Source organism: Sus scrofa, chromosome 9 (genome assembly GCF_054392235.1).
Source record: "Sus scrofa isolate SSC_HxYL_T2T_F1_AM1 chromosome 9, Sscrofa_HxYL_maternal_Yorkshire_Landrace_v2.0, whole genome shotgun sequence".
Lineage (NCBI taxonomy): Eukaryota > Metazoa > Chordata > Mammalia > Artiodactyla > Suidae > Sus > Sus scrofa.
In genome coordinates, this window is record NC_139391.1 from 21,961,665 (window position 1) to 21,978,581 (window position 16,917).

The 16,917-nt window shown below is 42.5% G+C and overlaps 2 protein-coding genes across 10 annotated transcripts in view; one reads left to right on the top strand and one right to left on the bottom strand.

Annotated features, from left to right (window-relative positions):
* The window catches only part of LOC102160855 (uncharacterized), a 393,443-nt gene that overhangs the window by 186,350 nt on the left and 190,176 nt on the right, over positions 1 to 16,917 (top strand). For 4 of the 5 annotated variants that reach the window (XR_014814880.1, XR_014814881.1, XR_014814879.1 and 1 more), the window contains one exon: positions 14,702 to 14,801. Coding sequence is in view for 1 of the 5 variants with exons in the window: in XM_084975645.1 (XP_084831771.1) it covers positions 14,734 to 14,801 (68 nt within the window). In the remaining 4 variants the exon portion in view is untranslated. Of the gene's footprint in view, positions 1 to 11,698; positions 12,446 to 12,746; positions 14,802 to 16,917 lie in introns of those variants that run through there. The other variant, XM_084975645.1, reaches the window with a different exon arrangement.
* GRM5 (glutamate metabotropic receptor 5) overlaps positions 1 to 16,917 on the bottom strand; it is a 523,795-nt gene that overhangs the window by 11,657 nt on the left and 495,221 nt on the right. For 3 of the 5 annotated variants that reach the window (XM_021102328.2, XM_021102327.2, XM_021102329.2), the window contains exon 9: positions 5,695 to 5,790. The exons of the other annotated variants lie outside the window; for them this stretch is intronic. In XM_021102328.2, coding sequence (XP_020957987.1) covers positions 5,695 to 5,790 — 96 coding nt within the window. The remainder of the gene's footprint in view (positions 1 to 5,694; positions 5,791 to 16,917) is intronic. 5 annotated transcript variants of the gene reach the window in all.

The window sequence follows — 16,917 nt, forward strand, 5'->3', positions numbered from 1 at the left end:
AGGGACTGTAGGATTAGAGAATGTCCCTGGAATTTTATAGCGATTGCTGAAAAAATGATCGCCGTTTAGATGAAGGATGCCTGTTGACCTTATGAAGCACCTTAGCTAATGCATGTATCTTAAATCTGCTGTATGAAGACGACTTTAGCTTTGAATCTGGAATCCTGGTTGGACATCTACCACTAACATGTTGCTAACTATGCAGAACTCCTCATTTAAGAAAGGGGTTTTTGGATTATTTTTCCTTATTGTGTAAAATGGGTACCTGCCACAGCTCTGAGGCACTGAGTCAGTTCTAGTTCCATTCCCTTTGAGATGCTTCACAAGCTTCATAATGTATCCTTGCTTCCCTTCTTTCCTTCCTACTGTTCTTCCTTTCTCTTCCTTCCTTCCTTCCTTCCTTATATTGTGCTAAGGGCACCTAAAATGAGACCTAACCTTTAAAATTTTTTTTTGTACATTACAGTGTTATCACTTCACACTTGCTAGGATGACTGTTAATCAAAAAAATCAAAATATCAGCAGTGTTGGTGAGTATGTGGATATGGAGAAATTGGTGTCTTTGAAAACTCTTGGTGAGAATGCAAAATGTTGCAACATCTCTGGAAAACAATATGGAAGTTGCTAAAAAATTGACAACAGACTTCTGCCTGATCCAGCAATGCCACGTCTGGGTATATATCCAAAAAAATTGCAATCAGGATCTCAAAGAAGTATGAGCACTTCCTTGTTCATTGCAGCATCACTTACAGTAGCCTGACAACCTAAATGTCCATTGATGGATAAATGGATGAAAGAAAATGTATCCCTTATGAGTAGACATTTTTCCAAAGAAGACATACAAATGGCCAATAGGTATACGAAAATGTGCTTAGCACAACTAATCATCAGGGAAATGCAAATCAAAACCACAGTGAGTGACTACCTCACACCTGTTAGAATGGCTACTGTCAAAAAGGGGAGAAATCAAAAGTGTTGACAAGGATGTGAAGAAAGGGAACCATGGCACATTTTGGTGAGGATATAGATGCTTGCAGCCATGGAGAAAACAGTTTGGAGTTTCCTTAAAAAATGAAAACAGTTTGGAGTTTCCTTAAAAAATGAAAAATCACGTTGCCATTTGGATCCAGCAATTCCACTGCTGGCTGTTTATCCAGAAGAAATGAAATCAAGATCTTGAAAGGCCATCTGCACTCCCACGTTCACTGCAGCATTATTTACAATGGCCAAGATATGGAAGCAAGCTAAGAGTCCACTGATGGACAAATGAATAAAGACAATGTGAGTGAAGAAAATATTCAGCTTTGACAAAGAAGGAAATCCTGCTGTTTGTGACAGCATGGACGAAACCTGAGGGCATTGTACTAAGTGAAATAAGCCAGAGAAAGACATACTGTCTGATCTCTTACGTACTATGGAAAGGAAAAATACCTTGCTTATAATGTTCTTTGGAGAACTTAATGTATAACATTTGTGAAGGGCCTGTTGCAGTGTCTGTTGCATAGTAATTACAGTAATGGCAGCAGTTGTCGTTATTAGTCTTACCTGTTTTAGAACATGTGTACATTAGAACATTAATTTGAAGTTGACCTTGGGGAGCAGTGAAGAGAAGACTGTCATAGCTGTCCTAATCTGTGGCTCATCAACCAGCTGGCCTTTACTCTTTTGAGGACTCTGAATTTTATATAACTGTATAACTGCGTGCTTAGCCTGTTCTGAACACTCAATTCGGGTTTATTATTATTTAGCTTCTATTTCCTTTAATTCTCTTTGCACTGGCGTAGGTTATTGTTTATGATATTAAATGAGTTAATCTGCTACATAATTGTTCAGTGGGAGAGGGGTTCCATATTACATTGCAGTGATTGATCTGTTTTTCTGACTCTCTTCCTCAGTAGACAATTGATTTTCAAGGACATTAGTCATGACTTGTTGTCTATTTATTTCTAGACTCTTGTAAGTGCTTGGCTCATAGAGGTTGCTTAATAAATGAGCATTGCAGAAAGGAAGAAATGATTGCATAAATGAAAGGCAAAAGAATCTTAACACAGACATCACATTTTGGGGTTACTGTCACATTTGGATTTCTCACTAATTTAATAATGACTATTGTGACACTGTTTCTAGATTCTCTAAGGTGTTAAACATTTACATCCGCTGAAATTAAATGCTGTGTCTACTAGGTGAAAATCAGTTTCTCAACTGATTGGGGCTTGATCTTTCACGTAATTGATATAGTGATGTAGCAACAGTAAAAATTACCCCATGCCACCCTCCTTTTAAGTGCTCATGGGGACAATGGATCTATCTTTTTCATTTAATTAAGGGGGCCCTTTCTCAAAGAGACACTGGGAGGCTCGGAATGTCTGTGCCTCTCCTTGAGCACATCAGAATGCAGTCTCCAAGGAGCACTGGGCTGGGATCCCCCTGCTGAGACAGGTGACGGTAGCATTCATTGGTGAGGTTTTTAGCCATTCCTGAGGTTGCACAGTGTGGCTCTAAACTCCCAGGGTAACAGCATTTAGAGAATTTCCGGTCCCTCCCTGTGTAGGACTCTATTTCACTTCTGCAATCAGGAGGGCTCTGCTCTGAAACACACTTAGACTGTCCACTGTGAAAATATGATAAGTTATGCTATCATCAGACAGAAAGAAAAATAAGGTTCACATAAAGGGAAAATAGCAACATACTATTTGAGGGAGCCAGAGTGTTATGGGTACACACAGTGTTCCTGTCCTTTCTAGATCTGAGGGTGGGTGATCAGAGGGGGGAGGTGTGCCAGTGTCTCTAAGGCAGATAAGGTCCTGGTGTTCTGATGTGCTGTGACTGCGTGCATGGTCTAACCCCTTCTCTCCTGCTGGGCAGTGTGGCTCGGGAAGAATCTCCCCTGGTGTGAGCTCATACGGTCCTGTCCGTTCTGTAGTTTTATTGTCGAAAACACGGGCAAGTGAGATGCAGCGCCACATGCCTGGTTTTCTGTAACCATTTGAGCTTCCCTTAGCTCTTCCGTGGCTGCAGAACCAGCCCAGAGGTTTGCAGAGTCAAGGGGATGCTTAACTAGGACCCTGGGAGCAACTGTAGGGAGGAGTAGGAGTGGATAAGAAAGAGGACCTTCGCAGCTGATACTAAAATTATCCATGAAGTCTCATACAGGTGTTCTTTCCCCAGCCCTTCCATCCAGTTCTGGGGGAAGCTAATTGGGATTAACTACTCAAACCCCTTATTGAGACATAGTTTACACTGCACTTGTCACTGCTCTGGTATCTTAATATCTTTCTCTTAATATTCATTTTAAGCTTATTTCTGCTGGAGAAGTGTCGTTGTGTGTGTGTGTGTATTTGTAGGAACAAATGTTAAGGACTCCTTCCCCCATATGTTCTTTCTCTCTCTCTCAGTTTTTCACTTGATGCTAAAGAAATGGGAAGGGAGAAAATGTAGGAAGGGAAGATCATTTGTTCTTACTTCCCTTCGCTTGTCCTTGGGACAGGTGTTTGTTCCACGGAACTGTCTTTATTGCGGGGTACACTGTTCCCCTTGGCCATACCAGGACATAGGAGTGTAATTAGCCTTGCCATTACCTTGGCGATATCCAGACAAGTGGGGAAACAAAGGCTAAATGGTATCTTACTGTTGTAGGGAAACAGACCATTCCCAGTGTAGACACATTGAGTGGCTACCTTTGAGGACTGGACCTGTGCCAGGGAGGCTTGGGCTGTTTGCTCTGGGGTCCTCTTACTCACTGTCTCCTGTCTCCTCTTGCCCTATTTCCAATCCAGACTGCCTTAAGCAAATCTAATTGCTGGGCTGTTCAGATCTGAGAGTTCCAAGCATTGACGAAACACTGTCAAGAACACTGTGTGACAGAATTGAGACCTAATGTTTGCCACAAAGAGCTCCATGTCATCTCTTAGGCAGATGGATCATTCTGAAATTCTGGTTTATGGACTAAGTCTGAATGACCCTGGAGACCTATTATACTACAGATGCCTAGGTTGTATTGCCCAAGATTTTGTCTCAGGATGTTTGACAGGAAGCTGGGTTTGCTAGGTTTGGGAACTCCAGTCCTAAACCTAGTCCTAGGTTTGCCTCAAATCTGAAGTCATTTTGGACATAGTCCCTGTGCTCATTCGATGCAGTCATTTTCACCTTGTCCTGCCATCTCTGATGCTGTTTGATTGACTTTCAAGTAAAAGAATTGTGCCACTTTGTTGTACCTGAATGGAAGGAAATCAGGAGCCCCAGGAGCAGTCTATGGGGGCTCCTCAATGATCTATTAAGGCTTTTCCAGGTACACTGAGATCCCAAGATAGCTGCATGAAGGGACTGTAGGCATAAGGCCATCAGATACACCAGTGTGCACATGTATGTGCCTACACATGTATACCTGCTCTCACTGCCTTGTCTCTGGGAGCCATGGACCAAGTCGGCCAAGCTCTAGACCAAGGCCACTGTGAATGATGGCTCAGGCTACACGCTGAACAGTTCAGGGCATCACCACAGACTACAATGTGAATGTCTCTCCTACTCCTGCCCCCTAGAAGTTATAAACTATCCTTGGAGAAAGCTACACATTGTTTTGAAAACCGGCAGGAACCCACTCCTGCCGGGTGAAAGTTCAACAGGATTCGATTCTCTTCTCGCTCTGCAGCCGGGTCTCAGGCTCTGCTCTCAGCACAGGCACACACTGCGTGCACACTGTACTTTATGCATTTCCCCTTTCCTTTAATCCAGGCTTGTTCGTAAGGTCTCCGCTTCCACATCTCTGAACCACAGGTGGAAGGGGAAACGCCCCAGCAAATTGGGGGTGGGGAGTTAGTTCGTGGGGGTTGATTTCCCAACTCTGGGCTCCTCTAGCCTTCTGGAACCACCTAATGCCAATCTTGGCAGTCTTTTTTCTCCAGTGCTGTCTTCTTGAAACCCAATCCCATGCAATAAAGCACGTTTATTCATGCAACACAGCTCAGTCGATGCTTACAGTTCCAACAACTAACCCAGTTTCCTGGGCACAGCTCGGTTGGGGGTGCCTGGTATGAAGAAACATGCACAGCGCAGCGACAGGGGGTGTTCACCACCAAACACAGAGAAGGAAGGGAGCTGCAAAGCTACGGTAGCTAGAGGAGGACTAGCTTCCCTGATTTCCGTTTATGAAAAGCCTCTGGCCTCTACAGTTCACTCGTTCGGCCTGGCATTTGCGCTTGGCTGAGACATGACATTACATTCAAAGTAAGTCAGATTAATTCCCAGGCTTGTCTGGGATCAAGGCTGGAGTCTTCCCTCAATTGCAGTCCTTCCCTCTAAACCAGTCCTAGGCTTTTGGCATTTATTTTTGTCAAGCGATTGGATAGTCCTGAAATGTGATTTTCCTCCAATCTCTTCCACTTTGCAAACTCCACAGAAACGTTTGACCAGTAAGTTAAAATCCACAGGGGCACTGACTGTGAGCTAAGGCTTCAGACATGCAAAGCGCACAACCCTGGGGAACAGCAGCATCTGGGACAGGAGGCTCCCTTCACTTCCCATGAGGATGGCATGGGTTTTGCAAATCAAACACACGTAGAAACCCAGCCGTGGCCCGGGTTGGGCACACCCCATGGGAGGCACAGTTGAGTGAGGGCCCAGACCAGGGAGCCACCTGTTCCTGTAGCTTGCGTACATTTAGTTCACACCACCTCAGGCCACTCACGGTTTGCTTACCTGCTCATTGTTGCTCGCCCACCATTCCCCATACTCCCTTTGGGTGTGAAACACTCTATTTCCGACTTGTGCTGGGCCAGTCTCCTGTCTTTGTACCTGGTAAGCATGAACAAGGACAGGAGCAAACAGAAAGATGTGATTGGGTGCTTAACTGGCCAGGCTGAGGAAGCGTGGGGACGGCGGAGGGTGGCCCTGCGCCCAGACAGGGCTCCCGCTGTCACTGCAGTGGCTGACCTGTGATGCTGCAGGTGGTCGTGATGCTATATGGATAATGCTGGGGGCAGTTTTGTTACTTCTCGTTTGAGCCACAGATGACCCACCTCTTTATGTTGTCTATTGAGCACAATGGTAAAAGGAATGTAATTCATAGCATCCAAGAAAAAGATGAATATCAGTAATTTAGACTTTATTTAGTGTTTACCGTGTACCAGACATGGTGCTAGAATTTTACCTAAATTTAATCTTGGCAACAACTCATGGGAGAGCCTCTGTTGTGTTATACCCATTTTACTGAAGCAGAAACCTAAGATTGTAAGGATCAAATATTTTGAACATAGCAATCTAAGTTTAGAACCCCCAGTGTTAGCCATTATAGTGTCACCTGCTAGTTTAACACATCTTTCTTGGAGTTCTTGTCATGGCTCAGTGGTTAACGAATCCAACTAGGAACCATGAGGTTTTGGGTTTGATCCGTGGCCTCGCTCAGTGGGTTAAGGATCTGGCATTGCTGTGAGCTGTGGTGTAGGTTGCAGGCACGGCTCGGATCCCGTGTTGTTGTGGCTCTGGTGCAGGATGGCAGCTGTAGCTCTGATTAGACCCCTAGCCTGGGAACCTCCATATGCAGTGGGTGTGGCCCTAGAAAAGACAAAAAAAAAAAAACTCTTTCTTATCATTAATGAACTTTCATTGAGTGGTACTATGTCTGAGCATATTAGAGATTGGTGATGCCAAAAGGGAAAAGAGATGTTCCTTGGATGTAAGAAGTTTATATAACCATGAGGTTGAGGTGTGGCAGTCAGTATTGGGCCACCTGCATTGTAGAGGGTGGCCCAAGCAGCGTCTATATCAGAGTTGGCAGTTCACTGCACCTGAAGGGTACTAGATGTTTCATTTAAAATAAGTTAGGAGATTCCCAACATTTGTCTGCTACATGGTGCATCAATGTGAGCCCTTATAATTGTGTGACAGTTTTCAGAAGCAACATACTGTCACAGAAATAGTATCTTTTTTAATTCATCAGGTGAAGTGTAGGGGGTAAAGAGGCACTGTTATCCCCATTTGCCAAATGAGGAAACTGAGACTTCACGGACTTGACCCAAATCACAAGCCTGGTCAGTAGAGAATAATAGTATAGCTTGCAGAGACCCACGACTTAAGGTTTATTACCTTTATCACCTTTTTCCCTTCTAAAGCTGGAGCCTGATCTGTGCCACTTCATCCGTGTTCTGGTAGTCAGCAGGCAGTGATAAAGTGACTCTCAGAAGACTTGCTTCCTCTTGTTATAGTCACTTTTTAGACACGTTTCTTTCTCTACTATCTCAAGATTAACATTAGATCAAACAAAATGATTTAATTTTAATTTTTTAATTTTAACAAAATTAAAATCATTATTTGTCCCAGGATAAAAGCCTTCCTCTTCACTTTTTTCTCTTCCAAGATATTAAGAGTAGTTAGTATGTGAGTGAACTAGAAATAGCTCGTGAAATCTAGCAAAATGGATGGAATGGATGACCTTCTTCAGTAGATATTAGTTGAACATCTATTAATTTCTAGGCCATGGGCTGTGTCCTAGGGAAGTAGAGACAAACAACCCACAGGTCCTGCCCCACAGAGCTCACAATCTCATGGGAGAAGGAAGGGGAGAAGACAGTGTACGCACAACAACCTTAAGTCTGGGCCATAAAGAAGAGAGGAAAAGGACTGAAAGACTTCCTTAGAGAAGGTAAAGCATCACAGCAAACCAGATGGAGCAGCCTTTATGTTGCCGAAGAAAACCTTAAAAGAGGATCCCTTGTGAAGGACCAATCGCTGAATGCCATTCCACATTTCAACAGACCGTATTTTGTGCGTATTTGTGAACCGGGTTGCACAACCAGAATGCTGCTCTATAGCTTAAATTAAAATGACATTAATTAAATTACTAATTGTTAAATATTAATACTTATTGATGATTAACTATTAAATTATTAAAATATGAATAGAATGATGGAATTATTCATGGTTCCTTATGAAGGGGTCCTTAAAGTATTTTTGAGTGTCTTCTGTTAGGATAATCTTCAGTTCATTTACATCTTTTCATAGATAATTTAGGGCATGTCCATGCTTTGTGCTCAAAAACTCGACTGTCTCTCATGTACACACACTCTCTCTTTCTCTCTCTCTCTCTCCCTCTCTCTCCCTCTCTCTCTCTCTCTCTCTCTCCCTCTCTCTCTCTCTGCCAGGTGCCCCTGCTTATGAACTTGATCCTAAACACCCTGGTCTGTCATAACCTTATCCTTTCAGGGAAAGGATTTTACAAAAAATAAAAAAATAAAAATCCCAGCTTATTCCAGTTAAAACAGAGATACATGAGGCTTTTTGGAGCTTTCACGTAGTTCTTGGATTCAGAGTAAGGTGAAAAAGTCATCTACCAGTTGTTTTTGGATGGGACCTTTCTTCCTGTACTTATAGTTTAACTCTGTTTATCAGATTTGTAAATAGACCACATTTTCATATTTTCAAATAAAATTTTATTTGAAGTTGGAATTTTTATTTATTATTTTGTTCAAAGTCAGAATAGAACTAATAAACATAATAGGATATTGAATGTGCCACGTTCTTTTTGGTGTACCAGTCTCAGTTCTTTAACGTGCCCTGCAAAGTGGGGGCTGTTGTCCTCATTCCAAAGAGGCAGGCCTCAAGGGTCGGCATCAGTAAGCCCAAGTTCACACCGGTCACGAGTGGCGAATCCAGGATTAGAAAATATACCTCTCTGATTCCATAGCTCATCTTATTTCCATTCAGCTTCCCTATGAGTAACAGCATCAGTAATTTTAGAAACAAAAGTATAAGGCTTACTATTTACCTTTTCTCTCCTTGGCCCCATTTTGCAAATAAGTTTCTAAAATAGCCAGTGGAGGGTCTAGTGTAGGACTTTAAATTGTGTTCCCTCATTTGAGTTCCTATGTATGGACTACATATGTTCAATTTACAGCATTCCAACCATTTAAATATTCCAGGTGCAGGGCACTGTGATAAGGAGCCTGTGGGGGACTCTGTGCCATGGATAAGTTCACAGTCTGGAGGGGGAGGATGAAATATAAGCGCATCATTTTTAAACAATGTGAGAAGTTTTATTATAGAAACGCACGCAAGAAAGACTCCTAACCCATGCTAGAATGGCAGGAAAAACATCAGTGGGATATGATCCTAGAGGAAATCTTGAAAGATAAGTAGGAATGCAGTGTGAAAAGACAGGCAGGCAGAAGCAAAATCAAGAAAAATCAAGAGCAAACATGGGGCAAGGCTTAGCAGCATGGTGAAACAGTGCTTGGTATTATTTTTTTTTTTGCTGAAATCAAGTGTAAAATAAGACCAGGTAAAATGCCTGATGCAGATGGAGAGGGATATAAAAGATAACTCATGGATGACTTTAGACTGTAGGTTGTGAGATTCCACTATAAGATCTTCAGGATAAAAAAAAAAATCTGGTCAGAGTTGACATTTAGATAAAATACTGTGGACTTGAGGGAACAAAACTAGTGCCTTCTGTTGCCATAGTTCGTGTGAAAGATGATGACATGATGGGGTCGTGATGCTATGGATGAAAACTAGAGAAGAGTTTCAAAAATATATTGGAGGTAAAATGAGTAGGATTTATTGAAGAGTTTAAAAGAGAAGAGAGGAAGGCAACCTTAGTTACTACCTTGGGTAGTTCATTTAACCAAGTTTTGGCCACACATATGGTATTGGTGTAATGTTTCATTACAAACATCATGTTATTAATATCTTCAAATAATCTGAGGGTGTGTGTTACACACTCGAGCACCAACACTAAATTGTGCCTTGTCCCTTTGCGTTTGTTCTGCATGCAAAGGATTATTAAGTTAGTTAGCTGAGATAGATTCCTTAATTTACGTTAAGTTCTGCCTTGCAAATGCTGTAGAATAACTTGCACTTTAAAGTCTATTTGCACATTTTACATATAATGCTATATGGTTTGCTTTGAGTTTTCTGTTCAGATTATGTTTGTTGATATTAAATGGAAATTGTAGGCCTGAAATATGCTGTTCTTATGTGAGGTAAATTGATATAACCTAAAAAAACCTAAGTTAATAAAACATAAGTTGGAGTTCGCGTCATGGGGCAGTGGTTAACGAATCCGACTGGGAACCATGAGGTTGTGGGTTCGATCCCTGGCCTTGCTTAGTGAGTTGAGGATCCGGCATTGCTGTGGGCTGTGGTGTAGGTTGCAGATGCGGCTTGGATCCGTCGTTGCTGTGGCTCTGGCGTAGACTGGTGGCTACAGCTCTGATTAGACCCCCAGCCTGGGAAACTCCATGCTAGGAAAGGCAAAAAGACCAAAAAAAAAAAAAAAAAAAAAAAAAGGAGTATATTTGGAGAAAGAAGTAAAATCTTCATTTTGGAATAGGAGGCTTGAGATGCTGGTGGTACATACAAGTGGACAAATTCAGTAGACACATGGGTTTAAGAGGCTGGAAGTTCGGGAAATGCCATGTTCTAGGGAGTTGTCAGTGTATAGACAATTGCAGATGCCACAAGCATGGTTGAAAGTGCCCACAGAAAGCGGGTCCATTATGGATTGATGGAGGAAAGGGAATTACTGTAATTACAGACTTGCTCATTCTTCTGTTCAAAAAATTCTGTAACACTGTTCATTTAAGTCATTCCCTCAGAACACTTTCTGAGTACCTACTATATTCCAGATACTGAATTCAGGGGTCTTTATATATATATATATATATATCTATATATCTATATATATCTATATATATCTATATATCTATATGTGTGTGTGTGTGTGTGTGTGTGTGTGTGTGTTTTATGGTCTTTACACTTCTACATCTTTGCTAAATATAACTTTGACACTTCTGTTTCTGGGCCATAACCTTGGCATGAAAACCTGTCACAATCCTTTTAATAGATTTAAGAATGATTTTTTTTCTTCCTGAAATTAGCTTCAGTTGCCTTGTGTGAAGATTTTTAAAACAAATTCCTTTTGTACCTCTTTTGTCCACTGCTTTCCTCACTTCTATGAGAGCCCATGTTCATCTGGTGAATTTAACAGATATGAGGGTAATCACTCAGGATCGGAGAGTAAATGTAATTTCTTCACAAGGATTTGAATGAAAAATTCCATTTCCTCACTCCCTTTCCCCCATCTCTACCAATACCTACTAGACAGTGGATTAGTGAAATTTCTATGCAGGCTGTGTGGTCCAGAATGGATAAATGAGTCCAGAATGAGATGAGGAGTTAGAGTAGAATGAGAAAATTCAAAGAAAAATGTGTATATTAAGTGAAATAGTGGTATTGTGGGGATGAGGCCTGAAGCTGGGAGGAAAGGAGTTTGATATTAGAAATAAGGACTCCATGGAGTTCCCTGGTGGCCTAGTGATTAAGGATCCAGCGTTGTCACTGCAGTGGCGTGAGTTCAATGTCTGGCCCCGGAACTTCTGTGTGCCTTGAGAGTGCCCTCCCTGCCCCCACCCCCCCCAAAGAAAGAAGAACTCCTTCAGTGAGGGAGATTCAGGTAATGCTTACCAGAGATGGGACGGCGAAAAAGATAATTCTAGATGCATGAGTGTTTAATCATTACAGTTGGAAAATGAGCCCATGGCGGTGGTTTGCCCTTCCTTGATCTAGGCACTAAAAGTAACCCCAGGATGATAGCAGACCTTGGGGCACACAGAAATTCTTTACTTAGAAGGTGGCAGTAAATAGTAACTTTAAACAAAGGTAAAAGGTGCAGAGATAACTAGATGTGAAGAGCCTCAAAGAAGGCTTTTTTTTTTTTTTGTTTGTTTGTTTTTGCTTTTTCATTTCCACACGAGAGGTGGAATGTGTCTGGAAGCAGCATGGAGTTGCTGACTTTCAACTCTGTGTCCTGAGGCATGTGTGATATGGAAGGAAGAGTAACTTTATGAGAGGCTGCAGGGAAGGGATGGCCTTAGCAGAGAACCAGGCTTTAAGTGAGAGAAAGTACAGCAAAGGGAGTCTTCACTGAAGAGGCTGACAATGAAGGAGGGTCCTTATCCTCGGATTGGGATTATAGACAGGGCCTTCAAGTGGTTCTTTGGAAGGGAAGAGTTCGGTAGGTGAAACAAAGGTCCACTATCTGTAAGTGGAATTTCCCAGCCGGATGCTATTTCTGAGATGCTAGGAAGACTGCATTGGTGAATTCTCTCACCTTCCCTTATGCCAAGCCCCCCAATTTTCTCCCTTCCATGAGAGAAGAGGCTCATGATGCTGGTGCTGTTCTGAGTAGAGAGCCCATGGCACATTTGGAGCGGTATTTTCTGATAGATATTGCAAATTCTCTGAGTGTATGGTTGAAGGAGCACTGAGCTAATTCTTCCGAACTCTTAGCAGCACTCAGCTCATTTTCTTCTCCCACGCTAGGTATCATTCACTCAGCTTCGTGAACACCACAGGGAGATGTGTTCTCATGTGTAGAAACCATTGTACACGTATTTCACTTGATCATCCTTTAAAATATTTAGAGAAAACCCCAACATAGTGTCTCTTAGAAGTCAATGAGGAGTTCCCGTCGTGGCGCAGTGGTTAACGAATCCGACTAGGAACCATGAGGTTGTGGGTTCGGTCCCTGCCCTTGCTCAGTGGGTTAACGATCCGGCGTTGCCGTGAGCTGTGGTGTAGGTTGCAGATGCGGCTCGGATCCCGCGTTGCTGTGGCTCTGGCGTAGGCCGGTGGCTGCAGCTCCGATTCAACCCCTAGCCTGGGAACCTCCATATGCCGTGGGAGCGGCCCAAGAAATAGCAACAACAACAACAACAACAACAAAAAGACAAAAGACAAAAAAAAAAAAAAAGAAGTCAATGAAAGGAAGATGGAAAATATTGGCAATTTCATGTGTACATTTTCTGTGTACATTCAATATGGAGAAGACACTAATGGGGCAGGAAAGAAGGGTTGGGGAGTTAATAAGTATTCTTTAAGGAAATCTCCCATTTAAACCATTATAAATGCATCCCATTTACAAAGTACATTTAAATCCTCTTTTTCCTCTTTGCTGTCATTCAAAATAGAGGTGTGGTATGAGCAGAGAGAAATGGTATGGAAGGGAAGAATTTTTTTTTGCCAATTAATTCAGAAAAAGAAAAAATTATTGAAGTAGTTATAGAATAAATCAGTTTGAATGTTACAGAAAACTCAGTAAGGGCTTTTCACACCAAAATTGCTGTCAGGAAGGCAGGGTTTTGAGTCTGAGATTAAGCATAAACCTGGAAAACTAGAGAATTAAAATTATCAGAGTGAATAAAACTTGTGAATACATATGTGGATGAATAAGAAGGAAAGGTAACTTGAATGGTTATCAAATCTCCAAAGGGCTTTGTTGGCATTTTTGTTGTTGCTTGCTTTGCTTGTTTTTTTTTTTTTTTTTCTTTTCTTTTTTTTTTTTCTTTTTTAGGGCTGCATCTGTGGCATATGGAAGTTCTCAGGCTAGGCGTTGAACAGGAGCTACAGCTGCTGGCCCCCACCACAGCCACAGCAATGGGGGATCCCAGCTGTGTCTGCACCCTCCACCCCAGCTCACAGCAACACCGGATCCTTAACCCACTGAGTGAGGCTGGGGATCAAACCCGCATCCTCATGGATCCTAGTTGGGTTCATTACCGCCACGCCATGACAGGAACTCCTGCTTTGCTTGGTTTTTGTTTTGTTTTTAATAAATGGAAACTGAAGCAACTTTGTAGACTTTGGTCAAGAGGTGAAGGAAGAGAGAAAAAATTAAAGGTCTTTGGGGAAAGGGAATAACTAAAGTTTTGAGATAAAATGATTTTGGGAAGGAAGAAAAAACTCACTTTTTTTGTCCTTGCACTTCATAATTAACCAGTCGCCATATACGGCAGGCTTCATCTTCAAAACATACCCAGAAGCTGACCATTCCTTCCCATCTCCCTGGTTTACTACCCTGGTCCCAGCCACCATCGTCTTTCACTGCCAACGGTAGAATATCTTCCCGAACTGGTCCTGCCTCTGTCCTTACTAATGTCCCCCTCCCCCAAACCCAACCCAGTCCAGTCTCCACACCGCAACCAGAATAATCGCGTCAAAACAAAAATCTTTTCATATCACTTCTCTGCTCAGAACTCTTAGCTAGTTACTGATCTCCCTGAGTAAAGTCTATATTTCTTCGAATGGTTTACAAAGTCCTGTACAGTCTTCTCCCTCTGTTACTCCTCTGATCCCATAACTGACTTCCCCTCTCCCCCTTGCCTGCTTTGTTCTGCATGAAGACACCAGGCATCCTCCCTCCAAAAGTGCCTTTGCTTTGGCCATTTCCTCTGCCTTCAATGCTTTCCCCCCAGGTATCCTGAGAGACGACCTCTTTTACTTTTTATTTTTTTGTCTTTTTGCCATTTCTTGGGCCGCTCCCGTGGCATATGGAGGTTCCCAGGCTAGGGGTTCAATCGGAGCTGCAGCCACCGGCCTACGCCAGAGCCACAGCAACACGGGATCCGAGCCGCGTCTGCAGCCTACACCACAGCTCACGGCAATGCCGGATGGTTAACCCACTGAGCAAGGGCAGGGACCGAACCCGCAACCTCATGGTTCCTAGTCGGATTCGTTAACCACTGCACCACGACGGGAACTCCCGACCTCTTTTAAATCTTGTCTCAACTATCTAGTCTGCCAGGACCACCCTATTTAAAAATGCAACTGTGACCTCACTCTTCCTGAACTTCCTACTATTTCCTGCTTTTGTCCCATCCAGTGTAATTGACATTTTACCTATTCGTTTACTTTCTGTTTTTCCCAGTAGAATCTTCACAAGGATGTGAGCTCTGTGAAGGCATGGCTTTTAGACTGTTTTCTTCACTGCAGTCTCTCCAGTGCCTGGGACATTGCCGAGCTTATTCCAGGTAATTGTATTTGTTGAAGAAATGCTTGCATGAATGCATGTGTCAAAAGAGAGCCAGGTTATGGGAAAATGTTCAGTAGGGAGGGGGAAAGATTAGCAAGCTCATAATAAATGACATTAGATCTCAAAGTTGGAGTGATCATCAATGAGAGTAGAGTGGGTAGACTCTGAGATGAAAGCACAAGCAGAAGAGTGAAATAACACTCGGGGCAGGAAGCTTATGAAATAATAAAAAAAAAATAGGGAAAATGATTGGCAGGCAGTGAAACATGAGAGGTTGTATAAAGGATAACTCGTTTTTGAAAAAGTGCTTGCTGGAGTTCCCTGGTGGCTCAGTGGGTTAAGGATTTGGCATTTGTCACTGCTCTGGCTCAGGTCATTACTGTGTCATGGGTTTGATCCCTGGAACTGGAATTTCTGCATGTGGTGGGCATGGCCAAAAAGTATTTGCCTCTCTTTCATATAGCCCCATTCTTCATATCAAGCTGTCCCCCTCTCATGTTCAGGAGGTAGCTCTTGATTAGACTAAGATGATAGTGGTTACCCACTTTACTTATTTTCAGCCAATGATCACGAGAGATGGTCTTCTGGAGTTTTCTAACAGTTTTTTAGTTTTATCAAGAAAATACTGGGGGGTTCCCATCATGGTTCAATGGTTAATGATCCCAACTAGCATCCATGAGGACTCAGGTTCAATCCCTGGCCTCGCTCAGTGGGTTAAGGATCCAGTGTTTCTGTGAGCTGTGGTGTAGGCTGTAGAAGTGGCTTGGATCCTGAGTTGCTGTGGCTGTGGTGTAGGCCAGTGGCTTATAGCTCCAACTGGACTCTTAGCCTGGGAACCTCCATATGCTGTGGGTGCAACCCTAAAAAGACAAAAAGACCGAAAAAAAAAAAAAGAGAGAGAAAATACTGGAAAACATGGTTCCTTGTTGCTATGGATAGTTGTCTGGATGTGATATCTGACAGGGTTACAATCAAGCTGCAGGCATTAGAGAAGCTAAACCAGTGTTCAAAAAACAAACAAACAAACAAAACATGGGGGCACAGAAGATTAAAAGAATGTAGGTCCTAGGCAGTGTCTCTGAGCCACTGATTTAGCCTCTTTTAACTCAGAGCTGGTTAACTAGTGGAAACCATTATATGTCCTAGCACTTGTAAGTACTTAGATAAAGTTTATGGTCACATATGTTTGCAGAATTGGCAGTGGCCAGCATGTATTTGCCAAATAGTTTCCTCAGTTACCTTTTATGTCACTAGGCTAAGAACGTGTCAAGAAAAACAAAATCAAGAAGACAAAGCTTAGTGTCCCTAGGTTCTTCTCTCTTACCTAGGCAGTTACAGATCCCTGTAAAAGTGGTCCTGGCTCTACTCACTGATGGTTTTGGAATTCTCTTCCAGGTGCCATCATACTTGAATCGGCATTGATTCTTAGTTCTCCCTTTCTCTTGGGCTCCCTGGTGATGGACGGGGTGTTTCTGCCTTTAGTTTTCCATCTTGACTTTGCTCCAGTCATCGTCCCTACCTCTTCTTTGTACCAGTACAACCTGTTTAACAGCTCTGGGCACATTCAACCCTGTTCCAATGCTGTTTCCTCAAACACCAGCTAGACCTCAGCTTTTGGATTCCAGGCAAAGTGTGGCTCAGACACCTACCCATAGGTGATATCATTAACTATCCCCCTGAAACGGGGTTTCTTATTTTAAAATGTATGAGGCAGAGGGCACACACTGCATTTTATTTTTCAGATTTATGGCCACATTACACTTAGGGCCATCCTAATTTTGGATCCTGACAGTGATAAAGTAAGGAGAGGAACTGTGATATATTTGAATAGCATTTAACATATTGCAGAAAGCTTTTCCTACACCATTCAATTCTCTCGCCAAACTAATGTAATTATTATTCTCATCCTTCTGATAAGGAACCAATGGCTCAGAAAGCTTGACAGTCTCATCCAGGCCTCATCCGTGGTAAATCACAGACATGGGGCCGAAACCACATGTCTTAGCTCCAAATTCCATGCTCCTTATTAATGCCTCACTTTTTTCTTCATTTTATGTTGGCAAAAACCCCTTATCTAAATAATCTGAGAACCCATTTGAGAGAATGAAAAGGTC